Raw genomic sequence first — 26,710 nt, 5'->3', positions numbered from 1 at the left:
CATGGCTTTACAGTGTGGCAGAAACTTAGCTTTAGAACAAGTAGAAGTTTGAGAATGAAACATTTAAAATTCAGTTTGATTTGAATAATGACCATCAGAGTAAATGTTTTTTTGAAAAACTTCACTGAGAAAAAGCAGAATCCTGATTAAATGTTGCTGGTTCCTACTGCTTGAGCTGGCTGCTCTAAAATATGAGAATGAGGGCAACGCCACAGCCATGTCAGCAGTGTGTTCATTTAGATCGATGAGTGTGCATGTATGTGCAACTCTGAGAATGTTTGATAGAATTACATTATACAGTAGTGTTCAGAATAATAGTGCTATGTGACTAAAAAGATCAATCCAGCTTTTGAGTATATTTCTTATTGTTATGTGGGGAAACAAGGTACCAGTAGATTCAGTAGATTCTCACAAATCCAACAAGACCAAGCATTCATGATATGCACACTCTTAAGGCTATGAAATAGGGCTATTAGTAAGTAGTAGAAAAGGGGGGTGTTCACAATAATAGTAGCATCTGCTGTTGACGCTACAAACTCAAAACTATTATGTTCAAACTGCTTTTTTAGCAATCCTGTGAATCACTAAACTAGTATTTAGTTGTATAACCACAGTTTTTCATGATTTCTCCACATCTGCGAGACAATTTTATTGGTTTGGAACCAAGATTTTGCTCGTTTACTAGTGTGCTTGGGGTCATTGTCTTGTTGAAACACCCATTTCAAGAGCATGTACCTCTTCAGCATAAGACAACATGACCTCTTCAAGTATTTTTACATATCCAAACTGATCCATGATACCTGGTATGCGATATATAGGCCCAACACCATAGTAGGAGAAACATGCCCATATCATGATGCTTGCACCACCATGCTTCACTGTCTTCACTGTGAACTGTGGCTTGAATTCAGAGTTTGGGGGTCGTCTCACAAACTGTCTGCGGCCCTTGGACCCAAAAAGAACAATTTTACTCTCATCAGACCACAAAATATTCCTCTATTTCTCTTTAGGCCAGTTGATGTGTTCTTTGGCAAATTGTAACCTCTTCTGCACGTCTTTTATTTAACAGAGGGACTTTGCGGGGGATTCTTGCAAATAAATTAGCTTCACACAGGCGTCTTCTAACTGTCACAGCACTTACAGGTAACTCCAGACTGTCTTTGATCATCTTGGAGCTGATCAGTGGGTGAGCCTTTGCCATTCTGGTTATTCTTCTATCCATTTTGATGGTTGTTTTCCGTTTTCTTCCACGCGTCTTTTTTTTTTTGTCCATTTTAAAGCATTGGAGATCATTGTAGATGAACAGCACCTGCATATAAGCACCTTTTTTGCACCTATATATAAGTTTTCCTCTCTCCAATCAACTTTTTAATCAAACTACGCTGTTCTTCTGAACAATGTCTTGAACGTCCCATTTTCCTCAGGCTTTCAAAAAGAAAAGCATGTTCAACAGGTGCTGGCTTCATCCTTAAATAGGGGACACCTGATTGATGCCACACTACTATTATTGTGAACACCCCCTTTTCTACTTTTTTTTTTTTTTTTTTACTAACAGCCCAATTTCATAGCCTTAAGAGTGTGCATATCATGAATGCTTGGTCTTGTTGGATTTGTGAGAATCTACTGAATCTACTGGTACCTTGTTTCCCATGTAACAATAAGAAATATACTCAGAACCTGGATTAATCTTTTTAGTCACATAGCACTACTATTATTCTGAACACTACTGTATAACCCAAAAAGCCTGTTAAGAAAAACAACTTCATAGCACAGAATCTTTTCCATTTATGACAAAGTGCAAATAATATGTGCAGAGTAAAAGTGTCTGCTCTTTTGTTTTCTCAAAAGCAGGTGTGCTATATCCCGGCCAACTCCAGTGGTGTCTGTGAACCAGAGAATAAGAAATTTCAAAACTGACATCAGAGCATGATTATGTCATTATGTAAGCTCCACAGCTTCAGTGAGAAATGCACATCAGCTCTCCCTCACAAGTTTCTACAACAGACATAAATTCGCTTATTAAAAAAACAAAATAATTATTCAAAAGGCTCCAAACAGACACTGATAAGGGATACAAAGATGTGGTGGATATTTCATCAGAAACACTCAGGCAGATGTTTTATACAGACTAAATGATCTGCAAAAATAACTGACACTGATCAAAAATAATCATTACTTTCAGAATAAACTGTTTATATATTGAGGGTTATTTAAATATTTGCAGCACTGTATTAATAATCTTGACTTGCCGTCGAAGCGGGTAAATAAACTCACCGCCCATGTCTTGGTAAGTCTGAAGATGGGAGCGCTCTGTAATGCTGACACAACAGCCATAAGCCCATGGAGGCTGTTCATGTCACACAGTTTCTACGTGGAACAAAAGCACAAAGGTACAAGTTGAATGTGTAACGCCGACTTTTGCCACAGTGACATAGCGTGCGCCGATGGGTGTACCTTTGCAGTGCGAATATACAGACTCAGCACCTCAGCTCTGATCTTCAGCGTCTGTGCATGGAGGATCTCTCTTACCACCCAGAAGCTTGTCTAGATTAGCATACAGGCACAAACAATGCAGGAATAGGTCAACACTGCAACACCAAGAGGCCATTACAAAACAGATTGTACAACTCTTCACTCAGGGGAAGGAGGAGTAACAGGAAGACAGGTAGGGAATGAGAGGAACAGTAGCAGCCATTACTGGCTGCTACCAGTCAGTAATGTACCAACCAGTATTGAGCAGGATGTCTGGTATTTATATTTGCTAACTGTTTCTCTTTTTAACTTTCACTTTTGATTGTGTGCTTCTTATCCTGTGTGCTGTTATAGAATGCTGCTGGAACCTCAATTTCCCTGAGGGAGTCTTTACAAGGGATCAATAAAGTTCTATCTAATCTACTCTAATCTAATCTAACATAGAACAATTTCACTCATGTAGTAAGTTCTTCAAAGCACACAACAAAGAGTTCAGGCAAGTAGGAAGAAAACACAGGGCATTTTGCCTTGTTCAATAAAACTTTTTGGTCCAGAGCCAAGACAGTTCTTGTGCAACAGCAGTATACAGCAGTGCAGGACAAACCCACTATCGACAACAATCCATCAAAATTGATTATTAAGTCACGTGGGAGGGGATCCGTTCAGAAAAAAAGTATTTTGGTTCCAGCTGATTACACAACAGACACACAGTAATTCCTAAATGCCAATTGGCCAATCTGAGAATGATGTTGGAAACCTGTCTCTTTAGGGAGAAGAGTGGCAAGCCAAAGTTCTGATTACACATGCAGAGGAGTCAGTGAATCAATCAGTGTTTACACTCCTGGGAGAGGGGGAATGGAAAGAGGACAAGGAATAAAGCAAAGAGAGAGGAGGTTACAGGAGGGGAAGCTAGTTTCAACGCTGCAGGGCTATGAGGGATTTCAAAGCCCACAGCTGTCTGCACATTATGTCCCTGATGAGGTAGATTAACCATCCTCATTTTGTCCTCTAACACAAACAGAGTGATCTCATTTATTTCATCAAATATTTAATTTTGTTTCTTATTCCCATTATTCCCCGTTACACAATTTCAGGTCATTGACGAATTCCCGATATGGTCAACATTTCACCACAAACCACATGCTCTTTGTGCATCTATAAATTAGGTGTCTGCATCGCCACATTCCATGGTTTTCTATATTGAAGTGTAAAATGTCTGACATGCATATGGCTTTGCGTACCTTTTCCTGGAAACAGTCCCATGATTTGTTTTTATTTCAGGAAAGAGTGAGGAGCTGAGGAATGAACCGATAAATTCCCTCAGCTACTCAGTTTTCTCTCTGTCTTCTGTATCTCTCACTCAGACACACACACATACACACTATTCAAACTATGCAAGTGTCTCAAGGAAACAAAACCACCTCTGCTTAATTTCACAATTTGAATGGGTAAAGAAAGTGAACAAGATGGACGGAAGGACCAAAGATTCAGGGAGAGAACTCAGAGAAATGTCTCTTTTTGAGACAGTTAACTCCTGTATGCAGCAGCTCCCACGTGACATAAATGACTCAAATGAATTATCGGGATTCTTCTGAAGCACCATTACTGCTCATGTGTACTGTATTCCATTGTTCTGAAAGTTTGTAGGTTGTTCTCACCTGCCCTGAAGATTTATGGGGAAATAACTGCATAATGGTGCTTCACATGTTGGTGGTAGAAAAACTGGTCATACTGGTCATTATAGCAGAATCACTGTCTTTTATCTTCAGTGACATATGGGACATAATGACATGAGACACTGTAATATTGCAGTGATAATTACATAGATGGGCAATAATTTACTTACCATCTTTTCTGGACTATATGTTGGAGTATTAGTTGCATCTGCTCAAAAATGCACCATGAAGAGGGGAAAGAAAACTATCTACAAGTGGATTACCCAACCACAAGTGGACTTCCATAAATCTTTCCCGACGTCCTTCGCTAAACTCCTTGAAAAGTGTGGAACCTTTTGCAGTACTCTCACTGTCTTTCTTGGATAGAAGAGCATTTGTCCCATCAGTATCCACAGATGCAAACCTTCTGCTCTCCGCCATGGTGGCATCTGCGACGCATCACCCCGCGCATGCGCGAAACGTTGCCCCGTTATGACAAAATCGGCCTGCAATCACTCATAATGTTGCCCAAAATGGTGCAGAATCAGTCAATAATGCGACTATTGCTAACTTTGGGTGATTTATTGTGAAAAGTATTGAAATTATTACATGCGAATCAGCCAATCAGAACAAAGGATTTCAGTCAGATGTATAATAATACAGATATATTTATACTGGAAGACAGTGAAGTGGGCCTGAAAGTGGTTGGCAGAAACACTGGAAGGTTATTTCAGAGCATGGTTGCCCCTTACATCATTAACCTCAACTTCCTGTTGATGATATCACAAGGGATAGAAAGAACATGCAATACACACTCAGGGACATACATTTTAAATCATCCTACGTGTTCCATCAACACTGAAAAGGCACATTAATAACTCAATGAATCCCAAGACTTAAGGGACAACTGAGGGCAAAGTGTTGCAAAAAGACAAACTGTATTTTACTTGCCTGGGCTTAAATTTGTAATGTATGTGACTGACATAAGGGATATAGTTATGTCAGCTCAGTACTCAAGCAATTTAGTGTAGCTACGAGACCACAGTATAACATTTCAACACTACAGGAGACATGGCATTTTCTCACTTACTGCACTCTTTTTACGGGAGCCATGAGATATTACTGAATGAAAAAAAAAAAAGAAAAAAAAAAAAACAGGCTGCACATGAGCGCACACATCTCACCTGATTGAACCGACGTGTGAAGGCCACAACATTTGGAGCAGAGCTGTGCTTCTCCTTCTTGTTCCAACCGCAGCTGGCCAACTCCTGAAAGCAAACATGGAAACTTAGACTATGCGCAAAGTCACATTGCTATTTCTAAAAGTTATTTTACTGAAGGTGGCCAGTCTATTTAGAGGTCACTAATGGAAAAGGGAGAGGAGCTACAGGGAAAAGACAAAGGCTGAGTAACACTGAGCCTCATCACTGCTGAAACACGTTGAGTGGACACACAGGAACGAGTACGAAGGTAGATTCTAATGAGTGAGCAGCACGTGCATTGTGAGGGGAAATACCGTGGTCACAAGCTATGGCCTGATCTGACCCTTTGATACAGAAGGGTCATTCCATATGCACAGTAATAAGCAAGTGGTTCCCAGTTCATTAGTCTCACACTTGCTTTATTTTCACATATGTTGCAGATTATGGGCTCATATGAAAAATTCAAAGTATGAGGTTAACATTCCTGTTAGTGTTCCTTCCAGAAAAGTTCGCAAAAGGAGCCTACTAAGTGTGGATGCCTATTTTCTTGCCAATTTTGAAGGGCCATATCTCAAAGTATAACAGATAATGCCTTCATTTTTTCAGGAGTTATTCGCCTGTATCTACTATCCATTTTAAACCAATAAAAATAGCATTTTTAACTTATGGCTGTTTAAAAACCAAAAATCCATTGTCCGAGTCCCATACCAGATCTGAAATCAATGGAATGTTTTGAAAATATCCTGCGATGTCATGATTTTTAAACTGAAAAAAATTGTCTCAAAGTGGGTCCTTTCCGTCCTGAGTCATTAAGGGTCAAGATTTTAAACACAGCATCTCACATCCTAGTTTTATTGTTGATGACACTGCTTTAATTCACACACAGAAGCAGCATTATTTCACAAGAACTACCAGGGTCAAAATTATTATCCCTCTTAAGAACTGACCTTTTTGTTAAACCACAGCACAAACCACTGTTGGGCAATGATCTATTTTAAATTTGTAATGTTCTAAGCTTGTGAAATCAAGTTAAAACAGAGTTATCTTCCAATGTACACACATATAAAAACTCCAGTAAAAGAATGAGCTGTCATTTGAGAAAGTCAAGACAAATATGAGAGCATGTGCTGGTGCTGTGCTTTGGTGCATCCACAACGCCATGGAATCACCTTGGGTCCCAGATGGTAACCACCCAGGCAGACAGACAGTCCATTCCCACATCTCTAAAATAACCATCTATCCGTCACAGCCAGGTGGATTATGGGTATCCCCTTGACCTTCTCCAGCTACTGAGATCCTCATCACTCAGGCCATCGCCATCCTCACAATACAAGTGATATATGAGAAAGCATCAAAAGAAATCAGTTTAGATTTCAGGAAAAAAATGTTTTTTTGATGCTCACAAAGCACAGCACTTCGAAGTATCAAGGACTCGAGTCAGAAGTATCATCAGTAAATTCAAAGTAAGCCACAGAGTACAGAACAAGCATGGCAGAGGCAGGAAGAAAAAAATTTCAAAGCTTCTGGAAAGAAAAGGACCGCAGTGTTGGGAAAGTGTAGTGACACGGACCCACAACAGGGGGCGTAAATGAACGGACAATGGAAGGAGTCAAATTATAACACTTTACTGTTGTGAATGACACAACCAAACACAGCAGATTACAGAATGTGCACAAGTCAATCAATACAGGTGTCGTGTGGGCAGGCTCGACGACAGGAGACGCCCGTCTGGAAACGAACTGGAACCACACGATTTCCACTGCCACGGAACCCGAGGAATACTGGAGCCGCCAAGTCCCGAAGTCCCCAGGTGGCCACCGTCACGGCGTGTCGGATCTGGTACTGCTGGCAGAAAGCAAAGACAGTCAAGGGTGGGTGTGTGAACACCCAGTAACAATCCTGGTGGGAATTCCACCTCCACCTCTCACTCAAACACTGCTGAGTACTGTAGATTCCTCAGGGGAAAAGAGTGCCTTCAGCGCTCTCACAGCTTTCACCGACGGAGGAACTGGTACTCCTGCAAACACTCACAATATACAAATATTGCAATTACAGAACGGCTGAGGATATTACCTCTTGTAGAAGATGATATCTCGGCAATGTGGTGGAGGTGTCTTCCTGCTTTTATTCCAGATGTGGATGAGATGATCAGTGACAGCTGTCACCACGGCTTGTTCCTGAGGCGGCAGCGCCCTCTCGTGCCTGAAGCCCGCACTTCAGGCAGGGCGCCCTCTGGTGGTGGGCCAGCAGTACCTCCTCTTCTGGCGGCCCACACAACAGGACCCCCCCCCTCAACGGGCGCCTCCTGGCGCCCGACCAGGCTTGTTCGGGTGGCGACGATAGAAATCGGCCAGGAGGGCCGGGTCCAGGATGAAGCTCCTCTTCACCCAGGAGCGTTCTTCGGGTCCATACCCCTCCCAGTCCACCAAATACTGAAAGCCCCGGCCCATTCGACGGACGTCCAAGAGCCGGCGTACTGTCCAAGCCGGCTCCCCGTCGATAATACGGGCAGGAGGCGGCGCCGGACCGGGTGCACAGAGGGGTGAGGTGTGATGCGGTTTGATTCTGGAGACATGGAAGACCGGATGGATCCGCAGTGAGGCCGGGAGTTGGAGCCTCACTGCGGTAGGACTGAGGACCTTGAGGATGGTGAAGGGTCCAATGAAGCGGTCTTTCAGTTTGGGGAGACTCCACCTGTAGTGGAATGTCCTTGGTGGAAAGCCATACCTCCTGCCCGGGCTGGTATGCGGGGGCCGGGGACCGTCGACGGTCTGCATGGGCTTTAGCCCTCGTCCGGGCCCTCAACAAGGCCGAACGGGCGGTGCGCCACACCCGACGGCATCTCCGCAGGTGGGCCTGGACCGAGGGCACACCGACCTCTCCCTCCACCAAAGGAAACAAAGGGGGTTGGTACCCCAGACACAGCTCGAACGGGGGGAGGCCAGTGGCAGAGGACACTTGGCTGTTATGAGCGTACTCGATCCAGGCCAGATGTTCACTCCAAGCCGTCGGGTGTGGGGAGGTCGTGCACCTAAGGGCCTGCTCCAACTCTTGGTTGGCCCGTTCTGCCTGTCTGTTAGTCTGTGGGTGATACCCAGATGAGAGGCTTACGGTAGCCCCCAGTTCCCGGCAGAAACTTCTCCACACCTGCGAGGAGAACTGGGGACCACGATCCGAAATGATGTCTGTAGGTATCCCATGCAGCCGGACGACATGGTGGACCAGGAGATCCGCCGTCTCCTGGGCCGACGGGAGCTTCGGGAGGGCCACGAAGTGGGCCGCCTTGGAGAATCGGTCCACTATCGTGAGAATGGTGGTGTGTCCCCGGGACGGCGGGAGGCCCATGACAAAATCCAGACCGATGTAGGACCAGGGGCGGTGAGGCACAGGAAGTGGCTGTAGAAGTCCCTGTGCCTTCTGGTGGTCCGCCTTGCCCCTGGCGCTGGTGGTGCAGGCCTGGACATAAGCCCGGTCTCCAGGGACGCCCACCAGAAGCGCTGCCGGACCACTGCCACGGTCCTACGCACCCCTGGGTGGCAGGAGAGCTTGGACCCGTGACAGAAGTCCAGAACGGCAGCTCTGGCCTCTGGTGGGACGTACAATCTGTTTTTCGGTGCTGTTCCGGGATCCGGGCTCCGTGCCAGGGCCTCCCGGACGGTCTTCTCCACGTCCCAGGTTAGGGTAGCCACGATAGTGGACTCCGGTAGGATGGGTTCCGGTGGATCCGACAGCTCGGTCTTGACTTCCCGTTCGTGCACCCGGGACAGGGCATCCGATCTTTGGTTCTTGGTCCTGGGGCGGTAGGTGATCCGGAAGTCAAAACGGCCGAAAAACAGTGACCAGCGGGCTTGCCTGGGGTTCAGTCGCTTGGCGGTCCTGATATACTCCAGGTTCCGGTGGTCAGTAAAAACCGTGAAAGGCACTGACGCTCCCTCCAGCAGGTGTCTCCACTCCTCAAGAGCCTCTTTCACCGCAAGGAGCTCTCGATTGCCCACGTCATAGTTCCGCTCTGCTGGGGTCAACCTGTGGGAAAAATAGGCACACGGGTGAAGAAACCTTATCGGTTTCTCCGCTCTGGGATAGCACGGCTCCTATCCCTGAGTCAGAGGCATCCACTTCAACCACAAACTGGCGACTAGGATCGGGCTGCACCAAGACAGGTGCAGTCGAGAAGCACTGTTTCAACTCCCTGAACGCGGCATCGCACCGATCCGACCAGGTGAAGGGAACTTTTGGTGAGGTCAGGGCTGTCAGGGGGCTAACTACCTGACTATACCCCTTAATGAACCTCCTGTAAAAATTTGCGAAGCCGAGGAACTGTTGCAGCTTCCTACGGCTAGTAGGTTGGGGCCAGTCTCTCACCGCTGCGACCTTGGCCGGATCCGGGGCGACGGAGTTGGAGGAGATGATAAACCCCAGGAAGGACAAAGAAGTGCGGTGAAACTCACACTTCTCGCCCTTCACAAACAGCCGGTTCGCCAACAACCGCTGCAGGACCTGACGTACATGCCGTACATGGGTCTCAGAGTCCGGAGAAAAGATGAGTATATCATCCAGGTATACGAAGACGAATCGGTGCAGGAAGTCCCGCAAGACGTCATTAACCAAAGCTTGGAACGTCGTGGGGGCGTTAGTGAGGCCGAACGGCATGACCAGATACTCAAAATGACCTAACGGGGTGTTGAATGCCGTCTTCCATTCGTCTCCCTTCCGGATCCGAACTAGGTGGTATGCGTTCCTAAGATCCAACTTTGTGAAGATTTTGGCTCCATGCAGGGGGGTGAACACCGAATCCAACAAAGGCAACGGGTATCGGTTGCGAACCGTGATCTCGTTCAGCCCCCGGTAATCAATGCATGGACGAAGACCGCCATCTTTTTTGCCCACAAAAAAGAAACCTGCTCCCATCGGAGAGGTGGAGTTACGGATCAGCCCGGCAGCTAAGGAGTCCCGGATGTAGGTTTCCATTGATTCGCGCTCAGGTCGGGAGAGGTTGTACAGCCTGCTGGACGGGAACTCCACGCCTGGCAACAAATCGATGGCACAATCGTACGGACGATGCGGAGGAAGAGTGAGTGCCCGATCCTTGCTAAAAACGTCAGCAAGATCGTGGTACTCAACTGGCACCGCCGACAGATTGGGGGGAACTTTGACCTGCTCCTTAGCCTGGGAACCGGGAGGAACCGAGGATCCCAAACACACCCGATGGCAGGTCTCGCTCCACTGTACCACCACCCCGGACGGCCAATCAATCCGGGGATTGTGTTTCAACATCCAGGGGAACCCCAGAATCACACGGGAGGGTAGAAGGAGTCACAAAAAACTCAATCTCCTCCCTATGATTCCCTGACACTACCAGAGTTACTGGTGGTGTCTTGTGTGTGATTAAAGGGAGTAGGGTGCCATCTAGTGCTCGCACCTGCAATGGTGTAGGTAGCGCCACCAGAGGGAGCCCTACCTCCCTGGCCCATCTGCTGTCTAGCAGATTCCCTTTTGACCCTGTGTCTACCAGTGCTGGGGCCTGAAGGGTTAAATCCTCACTAAGGATTGTAACTGGGAGCCGTGTGGCAATATGTGTGTGTCCCACGTGAATTTCTTGGCCCACCTTAAGCCCAGTTTCTAGGGGCGGGCGTTGGTGTTTAACCGTTCGGGGCAATTGCTCAATTGATGCTCCATTGAGCCACAAACAAAACACGCCCCGCGGGGAAGCCTCCTCTGTCTATTAGGTGGTCTAAATGTGGCCCTGCTCGTGTCCATAGCTTCATCAGCAGGGGGAGCTGTCGCCCCACGGGACGTAGAGGCCAGGGAGCATGGGAAGGGCGGACCTTTTTCGGACCCGGAAGGAAGAGGGACGGCGCGCGCCCGGCCACGTCCTTCGTCTCGTTCCCGACGGCGTTCCTCCAACCGATTGTCTAACCGTATAACGAGATCAATAAGCCCATCTAATTCCCGCGGTTCATCCTTGGCCACCAGGTGCTCCTTCAGAACTGACGACAGTCCGTTTACGAAGGCGGCGCGGAGCGCAGCGTTATTCCAGCCGGACCTCGCAGCCGCGATGCGGAAGTCGACTGCATAAGCGGCTGCGCTTCGGCGTCCCTGTCTCATTGACAGCAGCACAGTTGAAGCGGTCTCTCCCCTGTTAGGGTGATCAAACACAGTTCTGAACTCCCTCACAAACCCAGTGTACGTGTGAAGGAGCCGTGAATTTTGCTCCCAAAGCACCGTAGCCCAAGCGCGTGCCTCTCCCCGAAGCAGAGTGATCACATAAGCTATTTTGCTTGCGTCTGACGCGTACATGACGGGACGTTGTGCGAAGACGAGCGAACACTGCATGAGAAAGTCCGCGCACGTCTCCACACAACCTCCGTACGGCTCAGGAGGGCTTACGTATGCTTCAGGGGATGGTGGGAGGGGTTGTTGAACCACCACTGGAACATTTATATCCTGCACAGGGTCGGCAGGAAGAGGAGCTGCAGCAGCGCCCTGAGCGCTCCCCGCCACTTGCGCGGAGAGAGCCTCCACCCTGCGGTTCAGGAGGATGTTTTGCTCGGCTATTTGATCCATCCGAGCCGTAAAGGCGGTGAGAATATGCTGTAGCTCACCAATCACGCCTCCTGCAGACGCCTGCGCTCCCTGCTCTCCCATTGGTCGTTCAACAGCCTGGTGACGCCCCTCGGAGTCCATGACGCTGGCCGAGATATCCTGTTGGGAAAGTGTAGTGACACGGACCCACAACAGGGGGCGTAAATGAACGGACAATGGAAGGAGTCAAATTATAACACTTTACTGTTGTGAATGACACAACCAAACACAGCAGATTACAGAATGTGCACAAGTCAATCAATACAGGTGTCATGTGGGCAGGCTCGACGATAGGAGACGCCCGTCTGGAAACGAACCAGAACCACACGATTTCCACTGCCACCGAACCCGAGGAATACTGGAGCCGCCAAGTCCCGAAGTCCCCAGGTGGCCACCGTCATGGCGTGTCGGATCTGGTACTGCTGGCAGAAAGCAAAGACAGTCAAGACATTCCTGGTGGGAATTCCGCCTCCACCTCTCACTCAAACACTGCTGAGTACTGTAGATTCCTCAGGGGAAAAGAGTGCCTTCAGCGCTCTCACAGCTTTCACCAACGGAGGAACTGGTACTCCTGCAAACACTCACAATATACAAATATTGCAATTACAGAACGGCTGAGGATATTACCTCTTGTAGAAGATGATATCTCGGCAATGTGGTGGAGGTGTCTTCCTGCTTTATTCCAGATGTGGATGAGATGATCAGTGACAGCTGTCATGGATGATGGGTGACAGCTGTCACCACGGCTTGTTCCTGAGGCGGCAGCGCCCTCTCGTGCCTGAAGCCCGCACTTCAGGCAGGGCGCCCTCTGGTGGTGGGCCAGCAGTACCTCCTCTTCTGGCGGCCCACACAACACGCAGAACAACTACTAAGACACCAGTGAATGACTTAGCTAGGTCAGGAAGCGTAGTCTCAAAGAAGACAATCACTAGAGCCCTGGATAGGAATGGGAGATTACGCATACTCGAAGCACGTCCTCACAGATACAGATTCTTTGCCATTGTAACCAGCACAACGAAAGGTAAGGTGCAAGCCTTTCAGTGCAAATATAAATCTGAGTAAACCAGGCACAGACTTGAAAGGGCTGAAGAAGAAAAATAAGCAAATTTTAACCAAAAAAAAAAAAAAAAGGTATGTCCAGAGCCCAAATTAAAAAAGAAAAAAATATATATAATTACATTGTAGGAAAAATGAAATTGCATATAAAAAACAAAAAGTATGTACAAAACTGTGGATATTTCAGTAACAGTAGATATTGCTCATAAACAAATATTGGTCAGACAAAACTAGAACTCTCTGAACACAGAGACTTTGTTTATGTTTGGAGAAAAAAAGGGAGAGGCGTATAATTCAAATAACAGTTCCCACAGTGAAACATGGCAGTGGGAGTTCAGTGGAACCTCGGTACATTTTGTGTAAGATCCTACACATTTTCTTTGTATTTTGTCTGCCTTTTGTCCATGAAATGCTATTAAAAAGGTAAATTTAAAAAAAAAGTGTTCTTTTTTGGGCCAAGAACAGATTAACCCATTTTACATCGTTTCTTATGGGAAAATTGGTTTCAGTTTAAGAACACCACTTAGGAACCAATTAAGTTCTAAAACAGAGGTCCCACTGTATTGTGCTGTGGGGATGCTTCAGTGTCTCAGAGTGGGAATCATGAAGAAAGAAGGATATGTGAAAGATTTTGAAAGAAAACCTCAAGCCAAACTGGGTCTGGGTCGCAGCTTGGTCTTCTAACAACAAGCTACAACTACAGCGATTCCTTTGGTTTGTCTCGGAATTAACAGGTTTTACTCAACAACTGTTGGGGGGGTGATTTACAAGAAACACACAAAGCCTTCAAATTCTAAATCTTTGTCAGGCAATTTTGGTCGCTTCACTTCGTAATAATCATTAACTTGGTCATTTCAGCAGTATTAAAACTTTTTATTTATTACTTACAAGGACGAACCATGTGCTGTAATTTCAGTGAACTTTAATGGAATAAAGTTGATTTTGGAACTGGAACAGGAAAAAACTGCAACAATACACAAAGACTCAGTTCTGGTCATCAAAGTCCCAGACTGGACTCTGTTTCAGCTTTTGTCCTCAATGATTAAGTAAAGCTGGAGACCAACCCCCCCCCCCCCACACACACACACCAAGGAGGATCCAGTCCCTCCACTGGCCCTTGTCAACTGTCAGAAGGCCAGGAACACTGATGTAACAGTAGGAAAATCATTGTGCATGCTTTCTTGATAATTCTTGCCAGCCAGAGCATTTGAGTGAGAATATGAATGGCTGAATCAGACTTTAGCAGACAAAGTAACCTCTGTGAGATGGACTGAATGAAAGCAATGGCCTTCACAAACTGCTCACGAGTCACCAAGACCACAACATGCTGAGACAGCTCCTTAAAGGAGTCACACTCACTAAAGAGTGAGTACGGGTTAATATTGTCAGAGTTTTAACAGTACTACTACCCGGAACGTAGTGCTTATCAATCAGTTACTTTACATAAGGACTTTTAAATTACAGAAATAAAGGCGATGGACAAATGAACATGCATTGGACAATATATGGGATATTACTTGACATAATATGAACAAAAAGAATCCTCAGATGGACAAGGATGAAGATGTGAAGAAGTGAATTTTTGCAAGATGCCGTCAGCCTGTGGTGTGCATCTAAAGGATTTTAAAATTCCAAAAATAAGCAAGATGGACAAATAAACGTCACTGGACAACATACGGCGTGTTATCTGATGTAGATGAACATGGACTGCTGGTACACAGTTTTGGAAGCACGACAATAAAAATGTGTGCACTTGATATTTCCCCCCAGCGCTTTAATTTGTGATTTTTGTGAGCATTGTTGTAGTGTGCTTTAATTACTGGTATCATTATTTTATTACTGGAGTATGTTTTGTTTGAGTGTGTTATGTCCCAGGAAAGCCCTACAGAAACAGTTATTACATTACTAATAAAGAAATACGACAATAAAAATGTGTGCAGTTGTTATTTCCCCCCAGCGCTTTAATTTGTGATTTTTGTGAGCATTGTTGTAGTGTGCTTTAATTACTGGTATCATTATTTTATTACTGGAGTATGTTTTGTTTGAGTGTGTTATGTCCCAGGAAAGCCCTACAGAAACAGTTATTACATTACTAATAATGAATGTGTGACTTTTCAGTCATGCAGGGTGCACAGTGAGGCAAATAAGTATTTGATCCACTTTCCATTTTTCAAGTTTTCCTATCTACAAAGAATGTAGAGGTCTGTAATTTTTATCACAGGTTAAAAAAAAAAAATCACATTGTATTGATTTTTAAATAATTATTTTGCATTTTATTCCATGAAATAAGTATTTGATCCCCTACCAACCAGCAATAATTCTGTCTCTCACAGACCTGTTAATTTCTCTTTAAAAAGCCTTCCTATTCTGCACTCTTTACCTGTATTAATTGCACCTGTTTCAACTCGTTACCTGTATAAAAGACACCTGTCCACACACTCACTCAATCACATTCAAACCTATCCACCATGGCCAAGACCAAAGAGCTGTCTAAGGACACCAGGGACAAAACTGGAGACCTGCACACTGCTGGGATGGGCTACAGGACAACAGGCAAGCAGCTTGCTCGGTCTGGGGCTCCATGCAAGATCTCGCCTCGTGAAGTAATGATAATTCTGGGAAAGCCCAGCACTACAAGGGAGGACCCGGTCAATGACCTGAAGAGAGCTGGGACCACAGTCGCAAAGATTACATTAGTGCTGCACTACAACCGTCACAGTTTAAAAATCCTGCAGGGCAGCAAGGTCCCCTTGTTCAAGCCAGCGCATGTCCAGCCTGTTGAAGTTCACCAGTGATCATCTGGATGATGCAGAGGAGGCATGGCAGAAGATCATGTGGTCAGATGAGACCGAATAGAGCTTTTGGTATCAACTCCACTCGCTGTGTTTGGAGGATGAGAACAACCCCAAGAACATCGTCCCAACCGTGAAGCATAGCGGTGGAAACATCATTATTGGGGGTGATTTTCTGCAAAGGGAACAGGACGACTGCACCGTATTGAAGGGAGGATCGATGGGGTCATGTATTGTGAGGTTTTGGCAAACAACTTCCTTCCTTCAGAAAGAACATTGAAGACTGGTTGTGGCTGGGTCTTCCAACATAACAATGACCCCAAACACACAGCCAGGGCAACAAAGGAGGAGCTCCGTAAGAAGTATTTCAAGGTCCTGGAGTGGCCTAGCCAGTCTCTAGACTTGAACTCGATAGAAAATGTTTGGAGGGAGCTGAAACTCCAAACCTGAAAGATCTGGAGAAGATCTGTATGGAAGAGTGGACCAAAATCCCTGTTGCAATGTGCAAACTTGGTTTAGAACTACAGGAAACATTTGACCTCTGTAATTACAAACAAAGGTTTCTGTACCAACTACTAAGGTCTGTTTTTCTATTGTATCACATACTTATTTCATACAATAAAATGCAAATTATTTAAAAATCATACAATGTGATTTTGTTTTTTTTTTTGTTTTTTTAGCTTCTGTCTCTCATGTTCAAGTGTGCCTACGATAAACATTACACACCTCTCCATTCTTTGTAGGTGGGAAATTTTGCTAAATTGACAGTGGATCAAATACTTATAAGACACACAGGATGTCAAAAACTTGTATTAAATAAATAAAGAGAGAAATTGAACAGACAGGATTCTTGCCCATTTCTGGTTGTTTAACACTAGATGTCTTCAAATAAGCACTTCCCTTCTTTTGTGAGTCTAATGAGAAGTATATGGGTATTTATGTCACTCACAAATAAGGCCACCTGACCACCCAGGTCAGTGGAACAGCAGACATGCGGATCCTTGCAGACACAGACCACAAACTTTCAATAAGCTACACTAGATAAGATTACACTAGATTGTACAGTGGAGCACCTGGACTTGGTTTCTGAGGTGGGCAGAGCCATTTATGTGGCACTAATCGGGACATCCCTCTACTCTAGGACCTGAGAAGAACTAAGCAAGGCCAGCTGCCTTATTTACGCTTGGTTGGTTTCCTCCTCATCTTTCAGCTGCTCCCCTTTACTCTGGGCTATCACAGTATGCATTTCTATCTTAATTTGACACAAGATTTATATTAAGCGAGTCCTATGGAGTTCCTCAAAGATGGCTGTAATGTTGACATTACTGGTGTATATACGAGGTCTGTGAGAAGAGAATCTGACCTTTTTATTTTATGCAAAAAATATATGGATTTGATTCATATGTTTTTACGTCAGCAAAGCTTGAACCTTCATGCGCATGCATGAGTTTTTCCACGCCTGTCGGTTGCGTCATTCGCCTGTGGGCAGGCTTTGAGTGAGCACTGGTCCACCCCTCTCGTCGTTTCATTGCGAGGAAATGGCGGAATGATTTGGGCTTTTTTTCCATCAGAATTTTTTCAGAAACTGTTAGAGACAGGCAGCTGGAAACCATTCGAAAAATTTATCTGGTTTCGGTGAAAATTTTACGGGCTTCACAGAGAATAAGGAGTGTTACTACAGCTTTAAGGACTGCCCACAATGGCGCACGACACGCCGCGCTCCGAGCTGCCATCGAGAGGCAGAAACCACCACATCATTTCTAAACGGATCGCTGTGTGGAGCCGGGACCATCGTGTGCAATTTCTCTCGTTATCACAAGAGCTGGACATCAGCCGTTTTCCGGCAGATTTCACTTTTAACAAGAGATTTTGTCATGGAAAGCCGCGCGGAGGCTTCGCGCGTCACAACGGAGCCGCTGATGGAGCGAAACAAGGAACACCTCCGTTTCGGAGTGTTAAAGGACAAGTTGGGACAAGCCCAGCTCTCCACAATTTCTCTTATACTCACTCGACTGGTAAGCACTGAAAGCCGAGATAGGCATGTCCCAACTTGTCCTTTAACACTCTAACACAGTGCTCACTCAAAGCCTGCCCACAGGTGAATGACGCAACCGACAGGCATGGAAAAACTTCAAGCTTGGCTGACGTAAAAACATATGAATCAAATGCATACATTTTGTGCATAAAATAAAAAGGTCGGATTTTCTCACAGACCTCGTATGTTGTATGCCTGTGGAAACAAAAGTCAATTCTGGCTGCTTCTTGAATTTTTAAGTTACAGAGTTAACAGATTCTTATGAAGCTAAAAGTAGGTGTTACAAGAGACAAATAGCCACATTCTTAAAAGTTCACTGATAACTGGAACATCTTTAGCATACATTACGTAACATATTTCCAAATGAAAGGGGACTTTGTGAGATTTGCTGTCAGACTGATTTGACTGGAAAGACTGAAAGTGGGTGAGACTTTGAGAGCACTGATAATTTGATACCACACTATTGTGAACCACGGTGTAACATTAGCAAATGAACAGACAGACAAACACACACAGACAGTGAACAGACAGACAAACACACACACACACACACCCCTGTCAAATGTAGGCAGCCTGTGCACTGAACAGCTGCAAATGACCGGGTTAGCAAATACAACCCCTGGCAAAAATTATGGAATCACCGGCCTCAGAGGATGTTCATTCAGTTGTTTAATTTTGCAGAAAAAAGCAGATCACAGACATGGACACAAAACTAAAGTCATTTCAAATGGCAACTTTCTGGCTTTAAGAAACAGTATAAGAAATCAGGAAAAAAAAATTGTGGTAGTTGTGGTAATTGCGGTTACTTTTTTAGACCAAGCAGAGGGAAAAAAATATGGAATCACTCAATTCTGAGGAAAAAATTAGGGAATCATGAAAAACAAAAGAACGCGCCAACACATCACTAGTATTTTGTTGCACCACCTCTGGCTTTTATAACAGCTTGCAGTCTCTGAGGCATGGACTTAATGAGTGACAAACAGTACTCTTCATCAATCTGGCTCCAACTTTCTCTGATTGCTGTTGCCAGATCAGCTTTGCAGGTTGGAGCCTTGTCATGGACCATTTTCTTCAACTTCCAAAGATTTTCAATTGGATTAAGATCCGGACTATTTGCAGGCCATGACATTGACCCTATGTGTCTTTTTGCAAGGAATGTTTTCACAGTTTTTGCTCTATGGCAAGATGCATTATCATCTTGAAAAATGATTTCATCATCCCAAACATCCTTTCAATTGATGGGATAAGAAAAGTGTCCAAAATATCAACGTAAACTTGTGTATTTATTGATGATGTAATGACAGCCATCTCCCCAGTGCCTTTACCTGACATGCAGCCCCATATCATCAATGAAATTTACATGTTCTCTTCAGGCAGTCATCTTTATAAATCTCATTGGAACGGCACCAAACAAAAGTTCCAGCATCATCACCTTGCCCAGTGCAGATTCGAGATTCATCACTGAATATGACTTTCATCCAGTCATCCACAGTCCACGATTGCTTTTCCTTAGCCCTTTGTAACCTTGTTTTTTTCTGTTTAGGTGTTAATGATGGCTTTCGTTTAGCTTTTCTGTATGTAAATCCCATTTCCTTTAGGCGGTTTCTTACAGTTCGGTCACAGACGTTGACTCCAGCTTCCTCCCATTCGTTCCTTAATTGTTTTGTTGCCATTTGAAATGACTTTAGTTTTGTGTCATGTCTGTGATCTGCTTTTTTTCTACAAAATTAAACAACTGAATGAACATCCTCCGAGGCCGGTGATTCCATAATTTTTGCCAGGGGTTGTAAGTATGGTTTCATAATTTCTTTGGCATAAAAACACAGCCAATCACCAAATCACCTTTGACGACTGTATTTTTCAGAGTTGCACCAGCATATAAGGCGCACATCTAAATAAAAAAAATGCATACTGGGGTCACACATTTTCAATGGGCAACAGGTCCGGACTGCAGGCAGCCTAGCCAACCTAGTACCCGCTCTCTTACTATGAAGCCACGCTGTTGTAACACGTGCAGAATGTGGCTTGGCATTGTCTTGCTGAAATAAGCAGGGACGTCCCTGAAAAAGACGTTGCTTGTATGGCAGCATGTGTTGCTCCAAAACCTGGATGTACCTTTCAGCATTGATGGTGCCATCACAGATGTGTAAGTTGCTCATGCTATGGGCACTAACACACCCCAGTACCATCACAGATGCTGGCTTTTGAACTTGGCGCTGGTAACAAACTGGATGGTCTTTTTCCTCTTTTGTTCGGAGGACATAACGTAAATGATTTCCAAAAACAATTTGAAATGTGGACTCATCAGACCACAGCACACTTTTCCACTTTGCGTCTGTCCATTTCAAATGAGCTCGGGCTGGATGTTGTATGATGATGTATGGATGATGTATGTCTTTCGCTTTGCATGGTAGAGTTTTAACTTGCACTTGTAGATGCAGTGACGAACTGTGTTAACTGACAACAGTTTTCTGAAGTGTTCCTGAGCCCACGCGGTAAGATCCTTTACAGAATGATGTCAGTTTTTAATGCAGTGCCGCCTGAGGGATCAAAGGTCATGGGCATTCAATGTTGGTTTTCGGCCTTGCTGCTTACATGTAGAAAGTTCTCCAGATTCTCTGAATATTCTGATTATATTATGGAGTCAAGATGATGGAATCGCTAAATTCCTTGCAACTGAACATTGAGAAACATTATTCTTAAACTGTTGGACTTTTTTCACGCAATTATTCACAAGTGGTGATCCTCGGCCCATCTTTGCTTGTGAACGGCTGAGCCTTTTGGGGATGCTCCTTTTATACCCAAATATGACACTCACCTGTTTCCAATTAACCAGTTCATCTGTGGAATGTTCCAAACAGCTGTTCTTTGAGCATTCATCAATGTTCCCAGTCTTTCGTTGCCACTGTCCCAGCTTTTTTGAAATGTGTTGCAGGCATCCATTTCAAAATGAGCAAATCTTTGCACAAAAAACAATAAAGTTTATCAGTTTGAACATTAAATATCTTGTCTTTGTGGTGTATTCAATTGAATATAGGTTGAAGAGGATTTGCAAATCATTGTATTCTGTTTTATTTACATTTCACACAATATCCCAACTTCATTGGAAGTGAGGTTGTACTTGGCAGGGGATTTTTCTCGGAAGATTTAGCAAGCGGTGACACCAGATGTGAGGAAGTGGAGCGACCAAGTAGGGGGTGCGGAAGGGGAGCCCTCTTGCCTGACATGGTGTGGAACTTCTGAAAATTTGAGGTCAAATCCTGAGTCTTGGGTCTGTTTTTGTTACTGGTTTCCCCTTTTAGCTGGGAGTACACCATGGATGGGTGAAGGGAGAACAGGCCATTTATTTTCTTGGCCTCTGCTTCTCTCTACAGCCGAGTAGCTGAGTTGTGAGCCTTTGTTCGGCAGTTTCCAGGGCCTCAGTTATGGACAGCTTATTGTAATTCTTATCCATCCAGGACCTGCCCAGTACCACTCACCCCTCCACTTGATCTTTTACCCAGGTGTGTCAAGGATTACTGTGACAGCGGCATATGTGAGCTCATTGGTTTCTGTAACGCCGGGAGTCGGGATGATGAGTAGATCAGTGTTCTGACGGGACAATCAGTGAATCATATGATTCATACTCTTGGTTGTGTTGCCATCTGCTTTAGTCTGGCCACAATCTTCAGTTCAGTAGAGTCATGTGTCATAGGTATCATCCGCATGCTTAACACTACTCTCCAACCAGGGTCTGCTCCTTGCATTCAGTCTTATTCTGCTGTAGCTTCTGAATCTCCTATTGATGTTAGAACATCAAGCTACCAGGTGCTTCTTGGTCAGAGTGGAGGTAGGTCTTCTGTTCATCCATAGTTCCCCCATGCGCTGCATGTAACCTCTCCTATTGGGTCTGCTGTCATAGTAGCATTCCATCAGCTCCATGTTGTCAGTCCTTGTCCATGTTCATCTTGTTCCAGCAGCCCATTTCATATCAGTGTGTCCTGGTTCCTCAATAACTGATGCACACCTTGTGTCTCATTCATGTTTTCGAGGTTTGTGGTTTGCGCTGGTTTTTTATACTAACACAAAGAAGACAATTTTGTTTTTTGACGAGACGCAGGTCATTTGTAAAGAATGCCATGCTGCTAAACCTTACACTGGCAGTATGACAATCTTAGGGACTCACTTGAAGAGAAAGCACAGTATCGATACCACTGCAGTTGGTCTCCCCAAATCTGATTCCTCTGAGACAGATTATAAACTGAGCTCCAGCAGAACTGGTGAGAAAAGCATTTCAAAATTACTTTTGTTTGTCTTATGGACATTGAACATGACTCGGTGAGAGTGGTTTGTTTACAGCAGCTACGACTGCCAAATAACAGCTTGCATCTTTCTTTGCACAAGCAATTGTAAAAGTCCTAATTGTGAAAGGTTATTAATATTTGTATTATTCATATTAAATATCTTAATGCTTTCTGCTTCTCACTATTTTATTAGCCTACCTCCCGAAGAGTTCATATTAGTGTCTGTCTGGCAGACAGGAATATGGACATTGCACACTAAGTCACTCACTGAGAGTGATGCTGTCTAAAGGTGCGTTTACACATAGGCAAGACACGTTATGAATGTCATATTTGCGTCATTCTTGGCACATTCCTGACATTCTTAATGTGACTTAACGCATCTGAATAGGTTTCTTAATAGCACGTGTTGGTACATGATATTCGTGATTTTCTTGGAGCATGTTTGTGACTGTCAAAAAATCTTCCACAAATGTCACGCACCACCCTCATTTCGCCTCATGTCATGGAGGTCGCAACTGAGCATATTGAGCCGTCTTAATGAGTAGTGATCCTTAATAGAGCGTGACAGCGTTCTTTTCTGACATGCGCACAATTAAACCCTGCTGCACCACATTCAGTTTGATTGCTGCAGGATGCTGAAGGAGGACAGTGACGCCAAGTCGGCTAAAAGTCTTGTTCCAATGCTTCTCAGCGCGCTCCTGCAGGTGTTCCACCTGCTGCTGCTGCTAATGTCTGGGAAAACGAGCGAGACGAGAGCCGCGTGGAGCCACACATTTGGCTCTCTCCATCTCCTCCACTGCGCCACTCCATGGCACAGAACCCAACAAAGCATGCAGTCACAAAGTTCTTCTGCTGTGGCTGTTGAGGAAAAACTAGAGTGATCTGAATTGTTCCGCAGCTGACAGTTGGATGAATATGGGTGAGTGTGTGTGGAGACAATTCGCCTCATTCACGTGACAGAACTTAACGATGCGCTGTTACGCGCAACGCGAAACATTATTCTTGACCGTGCGTAATGGTTACTGATAATTCTCCAGCAACACATGCCATTAATCGTAACACGTGGTAACAGGTTGCAGCAGTTCCTGAGGACTCCTGACGCCTCTGCCTCAAATCATCACATTCATGATCAGCGGCCAAGAATGTATACTTCATGGCATTCGTGACTTGCCGTTATGTGTAAATGCAGCATTACTGTTTACTGTACGGTTTAACTTTTGACAGTGTGATTAAAAACAGGTTCCAAATATGAGGAAACCGATTCCTGTTCATTAACGTTGAATCTGGTCATTTTGCTGCTTATAAGGAGAAAAACAAATCCTCTGCTTCTAGTGGAATCAGACGAAGAAGAAAAATACCATAGTATACTGAATTGAAGCTTCTTATGTTCGAATTACATAAAATGTTTGGTATAATTTATTTGCATTGTGTTGAATCGCATCATATTGTACCAAATCGCATTGTATGGCATTGTGATGAATAGCCATCAAATACAATTAAAATCGCATAGAATCGGGAAAGGGGTGAAGCATATCGCATCGTGTCATGTATCGCAAGATGTATCGTATCAAATCGTCAGTGACGAGATTCACAGCCCTACGGTGCTCCAGTATTTCCACATAGTGAAACTTTCTTGTCATTTATGTTAGTAACATGAACATGTTAGCAAGTATTATAGCTTAGCTGATGTTAGCTCCTCTCCACACCAACCCTAAAGGTCCACGGTTACTCAGGCAATAATCTTACCAAAGCCACCCATCAAAAACAAAACACGCTGCTCAGTCCACAAAAATATGCTTTAATAAACAACAGTAACCCCTGAACCAACATTGTTTCTTAACACCGAAATGGGGCGTGTTCACCCTAATCCTGGCCAGGTGAGGTCTTGCCCATGCTCCACGTCTTTGCCCATACATGGGTTGGTAGTTGAGCCATTTATAGACACAGCATGGCAGCACAGAAATTAAGAAGTACAAAAGAACAAATGTGAATATTCTGCTAAATGTGCAATAAAACAATGTTAAACATACCCATAAGGGGGCCAGTAACCCAAGCTATCACCACACCAAATTTGGTGTCGATAAGGTCAATACTGTAGATCTCTATAAGCATCTCTCTCTCTCTCTCTCTCACACACTCACATCTTGTGCAATTATCCTTTCATGCACAAATGTTTACAGGTGTATAATTGTATAATGTAACCCATATGTTAAAGTACTGCATCTCAAACTACAGTATATTAGAGGGACCACTAACCAACAAATGGGAAATAATGTTGATTTAAAAAGTCAAGCCTGAATAAAAATAAGTGGGACTGAAAATATTTGCTGCAAGAGGGTTAACTAAAGGAAAGAGATTTCCTGAGTTTGACAAAACAAAGGAAAAGTTCAGTCGATGGTTGATCTGGATTCAAATTGTCATGAGATCTTGGAACAAATTTGTACCCCTCAAGTACAGATGTGCATGTTCTGTTCTTGGGGAGGTGGAAACTATCAGCACAGAGACGAGCCAGAACAGCTCAAAACATAATAGATCATACAGAGTCTGGCAGGGTCAATACCCCTGCTGCAGCACCAACCTCCACTATTGTGCAGTGCATGTAACCAAAAATTTCTTTTCCAGGAGCCTTTACTCATGTGGGTGAATGTCACAAGGATTAAAGCAAAATAAGAAATTCTGACAACTTTTTTTCACAGCAAATCATGAGTTGTTCACCATCTACCTTTTTATAGAAACCCTTTCGCAATCGCATCCGAGGATTTAAGGAAAAAAAAAACAGGTGGAGAGAGTTAAAACAGCAAATTGTTCACGTGCTGAACAAGATTATATTTCACTCACTAACCGTTGTTGCTCTTTTCATCATATTATAGAAAGACTTTAACCTACACATTATTTAAATACTTCTGGATAAACATATTTTAAGGGGACAGCTTTTACTTTATTAAATACCAATTAAAGTCTCTGGCCTGTTGCCAGGATGTGAAATGAGGGGGATCTTTTTGGTAAAAGTAGACCTTTCTCAGCAGGGTGAAAAATTTGGGTTTTTGATGGCCAGGGGTGCATTCTGGAAGGTTTTTTCATGATTATTTTCTCACCCAATGTCCCCCAGTTTAGTGTACTGCTTAGCGTGTGTTGTATTTGTATTTACCTTTGCTCATTTTCACCTTTTCTTTGCCTTTATCCAAAATTTATATCACAGACTACGTTTGTAAGATTACTAACCACAACAGCTGTAATAATTTTCATATTTTTGGCTTCCCTCATCCAAACTGGCCTGATTTAAAGCTAGAACCCCAATCAGACCATGTAATTCCAGAGCTTAGACATTACATTAAAAAATAAGATACTGCTTCACATCTCGCTTTAGTTATTTATTTTTTTAACCTTTATTTAAGCAGGAAAGTCCCAGTGAGATTCAAAACCTCTTTTGCAAGGGAGTCATGGGCTCCTGGCCAAGAGGCAGCAAAAATTACACAACAATTTGAATTAAATTCATACAATTAAAAAAAAAGTTACAATTTAAGGAAGTGATCTCAAGTGCTTTCAGTCTGGAATTAAAAATGCTCAAATAAAATAAGTTCAGTTCATTTCCAATCTTTCTGCAAAGTCCTCAATGTAGACAGAGTAAACAAAAGCCCTTTTTGCCAGCTTTGTGTAGGCAAATGGAACAGAGAACTACAATTGATCATTTGAACACAAAGCGTAAGAATCAGCATGTCTCCGTATGATCAAATTACAGATGTAATAAGGCAGCAGCCCAAGCATGGCCTTATAAACAAAAATATACCAATGTCCGAACCTCCTGGTGAACAACAAAGGCTATCCCACTCGAGAATACAGTTCACAATGATTGTTACAAACTGTAAAGCCTTGAACTAACATCAGAGACGCATGATGAACATCAATCTTTTGAAGACACTGAGCTGAGGCATTCATATACAGCAAATCTCTGTAGTCTAAAAGAGATAAAAATGTTGCTTTGATAAGCCACTTTTTCACATCAAAAGAAAAACAACATTTATTTCAAAAGAAAAAGCTCAATTTGAATGCCTTCACAAGATTGTCTATTTGTGGCTTGAAGGTGAAGGAGATATCAAGCAACACACCATGGTATTTCTACATGTGAATCACCTCAATGACATTTCCCTCAGTTGGGACATTGTGTGAAATGTAAATAAAAACAGAATACAATGATTTGCAAATCCTCTTCAACCTATATTCAACTGACTACACCACAAAGACAAGATATTTAATGTTCAAACTGCTTTCTTGTTTTTGTGCAAATATTTGCTCATTTTGACATGGACGCCTGCAACACATTTCAAAAAAAGCTGGGACGGGGCAACAAAAGACTGGGAAAGTTGATGAATGCTCAAAGAACACCTGTTTGGAACATTCCACAGGTGAACAGGTTAACTGGAAACAGGCGAGTGTCATGATTGGGTATAAAAGGAGCATCCCCAAAAGGCTCAGCTGTTCACAAGCAAAGATGGCGCAAGGATCACCACTTTGTGAACAACTGTGTGAAAAAATAGTTAAACAGTTTAAGAACAATGTTTCTCTAGTTCAACTGGAAGGAATTTAGGGATTCCATCATCTACAGTCCATAATATAATCAGAAGATTCAGAGAAT

At 44.0% G+C, this 26,710-nt stretch overlaps 1 protein-coding gene across 5 annotated transcripts in view; it reads right to left on the bottom strand.

The window, feature by feature from the left end:
• The window catches only part of ralgps2 (Ral GEF with PH domain and SH3 binding motif 2), a 286,105-nt gene that overhangs the window by 128,795 nt on the left and 130,600 nt on the right, over window positions 1-26,710 (bottom strand). For all 5 annotated transcript variants that reach the window (XM_034180398.1, XM_034180393.1, XM_034180396.1 and 2 more), the window contains 3 exons: window positions 5,312-5,395; window positions 2,455-2,544; window positions 2,275-2,367 (listed from right to left, as the gene is read on the bottom strand). In XM_034180398.1, the coding sequence (XP_034036289.1) occupies window positions 2,275-2,367; window positions 2,455-2,544; window positions 5,312-5,395 (267 nt within the window). The remainder of the gene's footprint in view (window positions 1-2,274; window positions 2,368-2,454; window positions 2,545-5,311; window positions 5,396-26,710) is intronic.

Source organism: Thalassophryne amazonica, chromosome 10 (genome assembly GCF_902500255.1).
Source record: "Thalassophryne amazonica chromosome 10, fThaAma1.1, whole genome shotgun sequence".
In the NCBI taxonomy this organism is placed as follows: Eukaryota; Metazoa; Chordata; class Actinopteri; order Batrachoidiformes; family Batrachoididae; genus Thalassophryne; species Thalassophryne amazonica.
Note: the sequence above shows the minus strand (reverse complement) of the source record. Positions and strands in the feature narration are given on the sequence as shown.